The sequence below is a fragment of the Lepidothrix coronata genome, unplaced genomic scaffold (genome assembly GCF_001604755.1).
Source record: "Lepidothrix coronata isolate B3197 unplaced genomic scaffold, Lepidothrix_coronata-1.0 Scaffold4, whole genome shotgun sequence".
Lineage (NCBI taxonomy): Eukaryota > Metazoa > Chordata > Aves > Passeriformes > Pipridae > Lepidothrix > Lepidothrix coronata.
The window spans coordinates 5,394,428-5,408,265 of NW_016690184.1; the positions used below are offsets into that span (position 1 = coordinate 5,394,428).

Here is a 13,838-nt window from a genome sequence, read left to right on the forward strand (position 1 = left end):
TTCTCTCTTTTCTCCTCTTTTTCTTTCTTTCTTTTTTCTTTCTTTCCTTCTCTCTTTTCTCCTCTTTCTCTTTCTTTCATTCTCTCTTTTTTCTTTCTCTTTCTTTTTTCTTTCTTTCTCTTTTCTTTCTTTCTTTTTCATTCTCTTTTCTTTCTTTCTCTTTCCTTCTTTCTCTCTTTCTTTCTCTTTCTTTCTCTCTTTCTCTTTCTTTCTCTCTTTTTTTCTTTCTTTCTTTCTCTCTTTTCTCTTTCTCTTTCTTTCTCTGTCTTTCTTTTTCTTTCTTTCTCTCTCTCTTTCTCTTTCTTTCTCTTTCTTTCTTTCTTTCCTGGTCACCACAGAGAAGAGATCAGTGCCTGCCCCTCCTCTTCTCCTCACAAGGAAGTTGTAACTGCAATGAGATCTCCCCTGTCTCCTGTTTTCCAGGCTGGACAGACCAAGTGACCTCAGTCACTCCTCATACAGCTTCCCCTCAAGGCCTTTCACCATCTTTGTTGCCCTTCTTTGGATGCTCTCTAAGAGCTTTATATCTTTCTTATATTGCAGCACCCAAAACTTTTGTATTTCAGAATATTAACCTTTCAAAATAGAGTGGATTTCCTTTGTATTTACAAAACAACCAATATATTTAATAAATAATAGACATGCACACCCATATACATGTGCTATACAACAATCTAATACAAAAAAAATGACACCATTCTGAAAGAAAGTAAAAATCAGATGTGACTGTAGTGATTCAGCTTCATATTCAATTTCCCTCCAAAATGTACCCAGTTGAAATAACAAACCTACCTGGATTCCAGCGGGATTAATCAAGTCAAAGGCTCCTACTGTATTAAAAACAAATTTCACTACTTTGTTGAAGTTATCATCACCAATACTCCAGGAAGCATCAGTCAAGAACACTATGTCTGCTTTGGCACCTCTGCATACTGAAAGATGAAGAAAAAGAAGTCTTAAAACAAATCAACCATATCATAATAAAATAAAGATCATTACTTCAAAATTTGAAAATTCAAGAATGACCAATATTCAGCAAATGCTTACTACCACACAGTTAACCTAACAGATGATTAATGTTCAACTCAAAAACATTTATTAAAATATTTCAAAGAAAAATTCAAGAAATGAGGAAGAGCTCAAGAATAAAATACAAATGTTTCCAATTACATTTTTTTTTGAGCAGCCACCATAAAACATAAATTGTCTGCTGATAGAAGTTGATCTCACAGACTTGCTGCAGAGCTATAGAATATAAATGATTTTTTTCCGCAAAACAGAAAAAAACTGCTGTTCTAAACAAGGAGATGTTGAAGTCTAGTAAAGCTCTAGAACAAAGGGATGGCATTAGGAAAGGTTTCAAACTTCATTTTCCTAAAATGCTGTACTAGTTTTGAATCTATTTAAAGTTATGAAAAATGGAACTAAATTATGAAGTAGTGCAGCAACTATATAAAAAATATTGAATGATTCTAGAAATAAACATACCATCCCGAGCTGGAGGGATTGTGGGAGGTGGAGGAGGTGTAGGTGGTGGAGTTGGTGCCTCTGTAGGTTTGAGGACTGAAATGAAATAATAATTTTTTTACTTCATATAAATTATTTCATTCAAGGAAAAAACTCTAGATTATATATTATATTATCCAACAGAAAGATTCTAATGTCTTCTCACTAATGTAAAAAAAATAAAATTGGCAAGAAAAACTTTCCTGTATTACAAGAATAATGAGATTACAGCTAAAAGTAAAAAGTAAAAGATTTCATTATAAAAGGAACACTTTTACATGAGCTCAGCAACACAGCATTCTGATAAAGCATCTCTTTTTCAACCAAGTGCTAAGAAATACTTGGTTTGAAGAAGAGCATAGAAATTTTTCTTTACCCCATAAATTCCATTTGACATAACACTAAGAGGAAAGAAAATCACTTAAAGAGGTATTGAAAGCCATTTAGGAGCAGAACATGTTCTACAGCTGAAAGAAGACAAGTTCTACAGCCAAAACTTAAGGTTCACAGTATCTATTACCTACCTGTATGCTCCCTCATAGAGACTGGAGGACCCTCAAGGTTAGGAGTCTGAACAAAGACAGTGGCATTGTATTCTGTGTCTGGTGAGAGGCCAGTAAAACAGTGGCTTGTTTCTGATCCACGTACTGTGATTTCCTTTCCTCTGGAACCTGTCGAAAAAAGCCCAAGGGAGAGACAGTTAGAACTCACTACTCCCCTTTCAATATATGTACAAGTAAGTGTAGAAATTAGAGACTTCTTGAGAGGAAGGTTGGAGCCAATGCTACAGCAGTCTTATTCTTGTCCCATAAAACCCTTTCTAGACCAAGACTGTGTGGTGATTATGAACCCTGGAGCATACTGGAGAGTGACACTGCAGTCTACATGTGAAAGCAAGTAACTAGTAGATTCCCACTAATGAAAGTTCACTTGACAATAGGCAGCACTCCACCTTCGCAGCTTTTTCACCACTAGAGAAAAACAGGTTACATTCAGATCTTTAAAGCTCAACCAGATGTATCATGGCTTATGGTGAGTGACTGCCACAAAGACAAAGAAGTGTTGCTGTCACTGACATGAGACAATTATGTTACCAGAAAATGCAAAAAATAAAATGCACTTACCATCAGCTGGGTTTAGCTTCAGCCTGTAGGAAGTTGCTGACCGATGAGGTGACCATCGGATACAGAAAGTATCCCAACCCACTTTGTAACTTGTTAGGTCAGTGACATTCAAATATACTGTGAAAAGAGAAAGAGATAAAGTGTTCTCTGAAAAATACCATGTAATGGATAAAGAACACCAAAATGAAAACATATTAGTAGTACTGATCCAGAACTCGATTTTTAAAAATCCTCACAGAAAGAAAGAGCAGTTCCAGTTACAATCTCTTTATATTATGCCCTAGAGATCCCTGCCTAGCCACTTAAAAAGGCCCAAAATCTGATTCCCTTCCCGTATTGGGTAACAGCCCATTTTATGAGTTTTCACATGAAGTAAGTTGATTTCTTTATGAAATAAGAAACTTCCAAAAATCAAAATCTGGCAGTATGAAAAGAACGTACTAAGTCAACAAAACTCAGGATGATTGATTCATCTTAACTGAAGAAATTTTTAGAAGTTTGAGAGGCCATCATTACAATTATCTCATTTTGAAATGCTGATGTTTCAATCACTGGACATTCCTGTGAGGTAAAAGCAGAGAAGCAAAAAGACTAGACCTGCTTAACATGGGTACCCTGGAGACTTAAAAACTGACTTCAACTGTAGCCTAATAACATTTTAGGAAATAGACTAGAAAATTTTATATCATCAAATAATTACTTAAAAATGTATCTTCCTTACTGTTCCCAAGCTTAGCATTTTTAAGATCTACATCATGGACAGATGGTAAGTATTCTCCATGAGAGGATACTCAGGCTTTCTAACAATCAGTCTTAAAAATCTTCTCTTAATCAATGTTATCTCAGATCAGCTTATGTATCTAGCATGATCACAAAATTATTCTGACTTACATGTAGTGCCTTGATCTGTCAGAGGTATACTCATTCCAGAATCATACTGGGCATAAACATTCACATCATAAGTAGTACTAGGAGACAGATTATGCAAGGTGTAGGAAGTCACTTCTCCCACGAAAACCTCCATGGGCTCATTCAAACCTTGAATTGAAAGGAAGCATTAAGTACAAAGAGAGAGAAAGAATCATGATTACATGAGCTACAAAACCATTCCCCATCTCTTACATCAGTAAGTGTTAGTCTCATTTTATCTAAAACAAAGCACACTGACTTCTTATATTTTAGCATATTAGAATGTTGCAAACAGAACATAAACACAGTTTTACAGACTATTATGCAATTTTTGTGTTTAACTTCTAGAAAGGTATGTATATTTCTTGACTGTCATATAAAACAAAGGTTCTGAAGGCCATAACACCTAAATACTTGTCCAGTACTCATCTCACACATACCAGTTCATACCATTAGAAGGACAAGAGATATTAAAGAGATGAAAACCAAGTCAGGTCACTGTATCAAATTTTAACTATACAATTCAATCTCTGTAATGGAACGTATGAAACTGTGTTTGAGAGTTTGTGTTTCTTACAAAACACTGATAATAAGACTTAAACTTTCAGGAAAATCAGTAAAAAAAGGAAATAAATAGATCATTTAGCACAAAAATTTCATGATACATATGATTTCTACTCTGATCTGCCATTAGCTACTCACTGTTCTGAAATTGGTATACTTAGAATGAATAGGTTTTCTTACCCACAGGTTTGTATACAATTTTATAGCCAAGAACAGGGGATGGTGAAGGATCCCAGGAAACTCTGAATCGTGTATACCATTCATCAGTTATATACATATTTTGAGGAGGAAGCAGACCAACTAAAAAGAAAGAAAAGTACTCTAATTAGACTAGTGACTGTTTTTCAACCTCTAGAAATGCACATTGTTACTCTACAAGGTAACAACCACATCAAAAGCCTAATTAACAATGAAACCTTGGAGTGCTCAAGGAATACGTCTTAAATTTTAAAAAGCATACACAATATGAAAACTAGTTACCAGTTCTGCCATTTCCAGTCAGTTGTCCACCATCTCCATCTTCGTACACAGCAACAACAGTAATTTTGTATGGTGTATCTGACTGTAGTGGTTGTAGTATCACATTATTTCTTATCCCAGGAACTGTTGTCTAGAACACAAACGAAACAGAGGTAAACACACTCACAGTCTTGTAACTGATCAGTAATGACAGTTACTAGAACCCAAAATTTGTTTTGACATTTGGCACAATTTTTTTTATGTCCACTGTAAAAAAATTCATTCAGGATATATAAAGGGTTATAACCTATAAACAATTATTAGTCTTTGTTATTTCAAATTATAAAACCCTGTGGTCAGCACAAAAAGATAAACCAAATTGACTCAATTCCAACCCTCACATCAGACTGAGGTGCTGCAGTTCTTCACCAAGATTTCAGTACTGTTCCCTCATAGAAAGGAAGAAGTCATGATGATGTGTTTGGAGACATAAAAAAGACAGGGAAAAGCTCATAAAATGGGGGTGAAAGTCAAAGTTATTTCCACTAGTCCGCAGTTTCATCTCTACTTTTTCATTATCTTCATCTTTGGATATCACTTTCTTGGCAGAAACAAGTTAGTCTGAGAAGGAAGGTCTAAATATTTTGATATATAAAAACGTCCCTATTATGCATTTCTCAATCTCACCTTCCTGGTGCAGCCATGCACTATTGCTACCTTCTAATGAAAATGTAGGTATAATCCCAAAAGGAATATCGCTCCATAAAGCTCCATAAAATACTGAAACTATGGAAAGTAACTTGAGGAATCTATCTCAAAAGCATGTCCCAGTCAGCATTTTCAATTGTTTGAGATTTTCTGTTTTTATAAATTTTCAAGTGTTTTCTGCAAAGAAGATACGTGTTGATAAATATATGTGTCCTGACTAACAGGTCCAGTAGGGAATTTTCAAATAGTGAATTTTCAGCATGCACTATATAATAATATACAAGCAATAATAGCATTTAAATAGCATTCTAGACATGTTACATTTTGGCTGGTGGCAGTCAGCAGGAATTCTGCCACTGACTTCTATGGGATCTGAGTTTAGCTTTGCTATAAACACTCTGTGAATTTTATAAGTTTCAGACTGTAACTTGTGCTATCATTAAGCTTCAGGAAATGAAACACAAATGCTTAAAATTCATACCTAAACTTACAACAGCAAGTTAGATGCTGAATCAAAGTTACCGTTGTTTTCTTATTAGACTTTGTCAACTCTCTTCAATTTATAAAATGCTGACTTATGTTTGTTTTTTATCTTAGCACACTGATTTCATAATGAACAGAGCGTGAAGTAATAGATGGCTATTCATTGTATTGCATTTAAATTAAATGCCAGGAAGGAGGTTCTGCTCAGAATCTTCTGATTAATGCATGACTCACATATTTAAGAATATTTTACACACAAATCTGATCAATAAACCATATATGTTCTGCAACTTCATGAATATAAACCCATTTCACACAAACCATGGCTTCTCAGCACTGATAATGAACAAAGAAGCCATATAGCCTGCAAAATGTACTACGTGTAGAACAAGTGTCTTTGTTTTTCCGTAGCCTAAAGAATCAACTGAGAACATCTCAGTGTTTACTAAGGAATTACAGAACTTACATATTCATCAATAGGGTCTCCCACAGTGGGTGAATAAATGATTCTGTATTGCTGAACTGGCCCATCAGCATGATCCCACTGTACAGAAAGGCTGTTTGTAGTCTCATCGAACACTCTCACATTCCTTGGACCACTGCGAGGCACTAAAGAATGAACATACAGAAGGTTGTATGGAGCATGATGCTTCTAGTTCAGTGTCACCCTCATCAATTCAAAAGTTGCCCTGAAGCCAAAGCCTAGGGCCCTTCCTGAAATCTTGAATAAATATACACAGGTAGATTAAGTCAATGATAATACAGCAGTTCCTGAAGGTCTTAAATGGAAATAGGGCCTAAATGGAGGAACTGGAGCAGTATGGAGGGGAGAGAACATCAAGGGGATGTGCAAAGTGAGCATCTACATACATTCTGCTTCTCAGACTCCTGCAGACAAGTATAACTATAGCCTGTCACATCTGCAAGTTTTAGATGAATATGGGGATTTAATAGAGAAAGCATAGAAGCGGCAACAAAGAGGTGACCTATTATTGCCATTGACAGTTTCTATACATGTTATTTCTAGAACGAATTTTAAAGAAGCTAAATGTAAGCCAACCAAAATCCCACAAGCTAAATTGTAACAAAGAGGTTTTGGTGTTTAAGTATCTCCAGCAAAAAAACAAACATCTGGGCAGACTGACACATACATTACCATGTCAGACACAGAACACAAAGCACGTTTTTTTAATTGATAACTAATTCTACCCATTTAACGTGCTTTTTTTTTTTTCAAAAGACAAATTGTTATTTATCTGTAATTTTTAAGAACAGCCTTTAAACTCCTAAACATTCAAATTAAGCTTATTTCACAAGTGAAAATTACATTGGGAATTATACATGTACCACAACTGACAGACAACAAGTTCCCTCCCATGGAGGCCTATAATTGCTTCAGTCATAATTTAGATGCATTAATCTCAGAGTTGGACTAAATGGCTTATATTATTTGTGACTGTAACCAACTTCATAAATTCTTCACATACCAATTTTGACATATATTTCACAACACAAGTACTGACTGTCTCTTACATGTTCTTCCCTGTGCTTGGCTTGGATTTCCCTCTCCGTCTGCATAAAGAGCTATAACATTTATTGAGTAAGCAGTGTCAGGAGTCAAGCGCTCCAGAATCACATCACGAGTGCTGCCCGGTACCACAATCTAAAATACAAACAAAAGGAACCTATATAAATAGAGTTTGAGTTTATATCATGTCTTTTTAGAAAACAATTTGAATGAACTATAGAAAAATTGCGAACATGACCATGCTGCACATATCCAAGAAAAGTAATACAAATTTAAAATAACCAAATAATATTGACAAAAATTTAATAGAGGGTGGAAAAAAAAAAGGACAAATACATAAGGAGCTCTCATTCTGCAAATAGAGTTGTTATTTTTTAAATGTTACATGAAAATAGTTCAGAAAAAAAAGAAAAACATGTAGGAAGGAAAAATAAAATGTAAAGTCTGTCACAGCCTATTAACATATAAAGGATATTAAAAATTCCCAACTTTCCTTACATAAAAACATATTAATCTGTACATGTACAATACAGGTGTACATTTTGTGTACATTCACAGTCAAAGCTTCAAAACTGCACTTATTTCTACACATCAAAGAAGTCTTCACATCTGAAGGGTAAATTTTTACCCATATCCAGAGTTCACTGCTCACCAAGACCTACTTAAACACCAATGATTTAGGGTAAGGAAATGGTTTAGTGGTAAAGTCACATAAACTTGGCATCTGGTTTCATAATTAAACATTTCCTAAGAAATATTTGTTATTTCCTTCTCTCTTACAAGAAAAAAAAGGTTTTAATTTAGTCATCTTTACCTGCAATACGATAAAGGATACTCAATTTTCCACACGCAGTTTTAAATAGGAGAGTCTTATTTCTTATGTCACTCATTTCGCCAACTTAAGCCTTTATTTACAATGGACTAAACTCCTATAGACACTCTGTTTTCAGCAGAGACACTCCTGGGCAGATAGTTGGCCTGAGTTTATTATTTTATTTTTTTTACACTCATTGAAGGAAGCAATATTCTCCACACACTTTTGATAAATAGTATAAAAACTAAATTACTTACAGATTCTGATGGCCTTGGGCCAGTCAGTGGAGCGTAATTAATTCTATATTGCTGTACTGGACCTGGAGCAGGTTCCCAACGGACATTCATGCTGTTTGGTGTGGGATTGTAAACGTGAACATTTCTTGGTGTTCCTCTCTCCACTAGACCAAGGATAATTTAAATTGAGTTTTACAAAGTTGCTTATGTAAGTTATATTTCTACTTGAATTTACAAGAGAGCTCAAAGGAAAATAAAAAACACATCAGCCCAAGATAAACACATTACTTTTGTTAGCTCCTACAAATTTAAGAATCTCAGTGATTAGTCTTCTCAAACCTCCGTGCTAGGCAGTTAAGTACGTGTTTATACTGCAAATTGAAAGTATGATCATAACACTTTGTTATCCTGTTGTTGATCAGACATGTATGAAAAGTAGACACAAACTACACATTTCAGTTCATGTTGACATTAGGAGCTTAAACTTCCTGGGAAATTTTAAGTACATGGTATAGACATTGGCATGGATTAAAACCAATATTTGGTGTTTGTTCACCGGTATTGCTACTAGCACTACAACTGAAATTTCACTATTCTGTGAGGTAAACCGTAAATTCGCTTCACAACTTAGGAGCTGAGCTTGCCTGAGATAAATGGACTGAAAGCCTCCACAAGAATAAGCAAAGAAAGCTAAGTTACAGAGCTGAAACCATAACCAAGATGGTAAACAGTTTTTGCATTTGTGTTTTAGCTTTGGGGAAAATAAACTTCCACTTTTGATGTAAAATCAATTTCTAATGATCTGAGCCACTCAGACAAAAAATCCTAACATTTCCTGAAAAGGGCTATTTTACTTACAAGTTCTTCCAGTGTCAGAGACACGTCCACCATCCCCCTCTGGGAAAACTGGAACCACAGTTACAGTGTAAGGTGTGTTGGGTTCGAGAGTCCTTAGGATGACATAGTTTGTGTTTCCTGGTACTGTGGTCTACAAATTTAAAAACAAAGGTAGAGGCATGACACTTACATAAATATGTAAAAAAAGTGTAAGCTTTTTTGTTTCTCACTCCTCTACCACATTTCATTTCCAGACTGGATGTGATAATAACTACAGAAGGTGAAGCTTAAAATAACAGTTCATGGTATCTACTGGAATTACTTTTCAAAAAGGTTCTGTCTCAGACTTAAGAAAAATTATTAAGTTCTATCCTCCATTATACAATCCCTTACAGCTATCTTCACCTTGGGTCCAGATCCTGTTCTGCTGATAGTAGTAGCAGAATCTGCAGTGATCTATTTAATGACTACTATTTAGCATCTCAGAGGCACTAAGAGGTCACTTTCTAATTCAAAAAAAAAAAAGAAAGAAAACTTTAAATAACATCACAACATGCTAGTGACAAGAAGTAATGAGCAGGTCGTTAGAAAATAAAACTCCACTGCATTTAAGCATATTTGTCATCAGTAGCACTCTAGATGCTATTGAAACAGTGGCAATTCATGTACCTCTCATTTCATGGGCACATTAAATTGCACAGATGTAGAAAAAGAAACACAATTGGGAAATAATAATATTTCACAGTCTGGAGTAGGGTTCCTCTTTTCATTATTTTTTTTAGCTCTTTAGCAGTTAAGTAATTTCAGGAAATTAGAATGTGGATTTTTCTGCTTTCACAAATATCATTGCAGCTGACTGTCTACAGTCACATAACTTCTTAGCAGTAAAAACAGGTGGAAATAAGTTCTGCTAACTTTAGCACCTTTGGTACACCCTGTAGTCAGCTTTACATTCACACCCACTGCCCTAAGAATAAACAAACAAAAAATTGTGTGCGACATTAAATCCCTGTGCTAAGAACTAATTTCTAATGGTCTACTATATAAAATCAAACATCTGTAATACACATGGGAGTAACTGAACTTCAAGGAGGTGCTGTGCGTTTTCTCCAGGGTAGTCATGAACAGAAAAAAAGCCAGTGCATCTGCAAGCAAGACCTACTTAACTCAGTAGCATTTCTCTGACCAGCACCATGAGCTGTACTTTATCTGAGGCAGTTAGAGAGATCCACATGAAGAATTTACCATTTCTTCTGCACCTCCAGCTGTAGGTCCATAAAACACTTTATACTGGCGAGGACTTCCTTCTGCATGATCCCATCGAACATTCAGAGTACTGGTGGTTGGGTCATAAACTAGCAAGTTCTTCACAGTAGTGAGAGGTTCTGAAACAGATCAATGAGCTGTCAGAAACATGGAACCACATTCTCTCACCTGTGCTGTCAGATCATGACTGTGTAAAGTTTCCTTAGGAAATTTAAAAAACAAGAGGTTTAGGTAGTTCATGTTAAATGTTATTTGTCTTCATTAATCAGAACACATCAGCCTCATCAACCAGCATAGGCAATGCTAAATGTAGTAAAAGAAATTTATTTATGGACACTATTTTAGAATTATGCAATGAGGCCATTAGGATTTTTTCTTCATTCCTCATCAAATACATTGCTGTGTCTGACTTTCCATTGCAAGCTCATTATTAAATTATGTACAAGTGGATTAATAAATTTATATCTGAAGAATTAATTAAATATAGTGAAATGGTTTTTATGCCTGGGGTGTCTCTGATAGAAAATCACCCAGTTATTTCTATAGCAGGATCAAAACAATGCATCAGTCTCTGAACTGAAGGTGCTTAACAGCACCCATATGAGAGTTACATGCCTTCTGATGCTTTAAGGTGTTTACTAAATTATGGCATACAACAATTAAAAAATTTAAATGACGAAAAAGTTCCATAGGCACACTAGGGTTTTTTTCAGCCTTAAAAGCCAGGCATCCAGTCTGAGGTAGTGGTCCAGGGTTTCTCTACAGCCAGTAGACAAATCTTTAGATATTTGAAACCCACCAAAGGACAAATACAGATAGGAATAATTTCACCACAAGAAATTTTTCCAGGCTAATTTGAAAAGCAATACATCAATGTTGTTTTTCACCTAATAAGATCTGAAGAAGTTACTTACTGGTTCTACCTCGTCCTGTAATTCGTCCCCCTTCACCATCCGCATACATTGATGACACAGTAATAGCATATGGCGTGTCAGGTTGCAGCTTCTGTATCACTACACTGTTCTGCCGCCCTCCAACCATAGTCTTCAGCAAAACAACAGAAAAACATTAAAATACCCTTTATACTTCCTCTTTTGTGCTTAATGCTATAGTGCAGAATGTAAGCATTTGATGCAGAGTAGAAAACACTATGATGTTGAAATGCTCTTGTGAGTGACACTGAGAGTAGAGATTGAACAGCAATAATATTTAACACATATTCTTAGCAAGTTTAGACACAAAGCTACTATTCTTTAAAATCTCCAAACTTGCACATAACCACAACTATGTATCAACTGCCAGTTCTTTACCAGCACAAACTATATTGTAAATGACTATATCCTGTTGAAATCAATCAGAGTCTTTTATTAATTACGATAGACTCTCATTTGGGTTCTTTATGCTCCACTCTCAGGTAGAATGCAAGCATGGAATAAATTCCAACACTCTGTAGATCTCTAATATACATTAGATACAATATCAACATTGTCTCTCCTTGATTTTAAAAATTTTACAGCATGACACTTCAGCTTCTGAAACATCTTTGTTAAGACTCTGTCATCTTTTTATTTTTATTATCTAATTTTTATTTTACATATAATCCTGTGATCATAATCTTCACCAATTAAGTTAAAGATTTAAAGTACACTGAGAATAATACTTAGATCTTAAACATTTGATACTCATGAGCTTTTTGGCTTTTAATAGTGTGTAATTACACTTGCTCAAGAGCACCCTTTGTACTTTTAAGACTATCTGCACATTTTCAAAGCCAATTCAACTAATGTGTTTGTCATAACAAACTTTAAAAGCATCTGATTAGGAAGAACTGACAACGAGCAAGCATTTATACATCTTCACATTTTGTAGAATATTTTAATTTACAAGCAAAGTACAAAGCTCTTTTCAAAGAATAAATATTTTTATCATCCCACCATGGCTGCCTCTCCATTTTAGTATCTGTTCACCTTTCAAATCTGACCCTGAATGATCATTACGGTCTCTGTAGTTTGGTATGCAGTTTTTGCAGAGCTGTCTTCAAACCATCCATGCTTCGTCTTGGTGCTGAGGCCATTAAATGTCAGACAGGGCAATAAAAACCTTCCAGAAATTCTATTTTAACTATTTTGGTAGGGACAGCTCTACTGCCTACTCAGCAACTACATTTTAATCAAATATCCCACTAAAAAAAAACAGTCAAGGAATTATGATCATATGACAAAGTTATTTGCAGACAGACATTAAATGCCATGAATAGAGGATGAGTGTTCTGTGGGCTCTCCTTAAAAAGACATGTTTTCTCCAACTGCTACTGCTGAACTCTATCCAGCTGTGAGTAATTAAGTCTATTAACTATATTCTTTGCACAAATTTCAACAGAATGATCATAATTTTCTTTTTACTCCAGTGCCAGCAATTAATTACAGTCATTAATTAACCTTACTGCTGTTCCTTTTTCTTCTAGTGATTTCTCCCTAAACTTGTATTAAACTGCTCAAATTCATTCAATAGTTCAATTGCCTCAACTCAAATGCATGTTGTTCAGAAGAGAGTTAAAATGGATGTGTAAGTATCCAATTGATTCTAAAGTAAATATTCCTAGATACACTTCTGAACATGTGTGATCTCCAATTACAGAGGCAAATTAAATGAGCGTGTTTCTCATCTGAGACTGTTCCTCTGAGTCATTTGGCAGTAACCACAATAGCCTCCCACTGCAGGGCATTTTTAAGTAGCGCACATTTCTGATAAACAGGCTGACTGAATTACCATTCCCAGGCTGTGCTGTGTAGGCTGCCAGTAGTCAACACAGCTCTTGCTGACGACACAGGGAAAGCTGGCTGACCATACAGTACTGGCTCTCCATATCATTACAGCTGCTCAATCCCATTAAATGAGTCTAAAACACCTTAAACGCTTCCCTAACATGTGTTTTGTGTGCATTTTTTTTTTGCAACTGCTACTTCTGGGTGGTTTTTCTGACCCTAGAGCAGTGAGAGACAGTCTCAACTGTTCAACTGAACAGCATGTTCCATGGAAAAGTCCTCTGATAGCACATGAACCACACCATGAAAATAACTGAAAACTCTGGAAATGGAAAATAGCCAAGGTATCCATATCGTTGATTGTTGTGATAACTGTATCTGTGATTTGTAGTCTTACGTGCTGCTTGACTTATTCCTCAACACATTTTAACTTTATTATAGTTATATCTATAGATATATATTGATGACCTTAAGGGTCTTTTCTAATCTAAGCAATTCTATGACTCTGTGATTTTCAAGAAAACAGGATGCATCCAAAGTAATTTCTGCTCCATGAAGAGCATTCTAACTTGGATTTGAAAGGGGAGAAAGAAAAAGGTGGGAGTATGTACTGTTTCACTAAAAATAGAAATTTCCACC

The 13,838-nt window shown here is 35.3% G+C and overlaps 1 protein-coding gene across 3 annotated transcripts in view; it reads right to left on the bottom strand.

Annotated features, from left to right (window-relative positions):
- COL12A1 (collagen type XII alpha 1 chain) overlaps positions 1-13,838 on the bottom strand; it is a 93,907-nt gene that overhangs the window by 36,167 nt on the left and 43,902 nt on the right. For all 3 annotated transcript variants that reach the window (XM_017825852.1, XM_017825836.1, XM_017825846.1), the window contains exons 31-43: positions 11,349-11,478; positions 10,414-10,553; positions 9,190-9,319; positions 8,353-8,495; positions 7,287-7,416; positions 6,220-6,362; positions 4,584-4,713; positions 4,284-4,403; positions 3,522-3,668; positions 2,631-2,747; positions 2,031-2,177; positions 1,489-1,563; positions 793-932 (exon numbers count right to left, since the gene is read on the bottom strand). In XM_017825852.1, the coding sequence (XP_017681341.1) occupies positions 793-932; positions 1,489-1,563; positions 2,031-2,177; positions 2,631-2,747; positions 3,522-3,668; positions 4,284-4,403; positions 4,584-4,713; positions 6,220-6,362; positions 7,287-7,416; positions 8,353-8,495; positions 9,190-9,319; positions 10,414-10,553; positions 11,349-11,478 (1,692 nt within the window). The remainder of the gene's footprint in view (positions 1-792; positions 933-1,488; positions 1,564-2,030; positions 2,178-2,630; positions 2,748-3,521; positions 3,669-4,283; positions 4,404-4,583; positions 4,714-6,219; positions 6,363-7,286; positions 7,417-8,352; positions 8,496-9,189; positions 9,320-10,413; positions 10,554-11,348; positions 11,479-13,838) is intronic.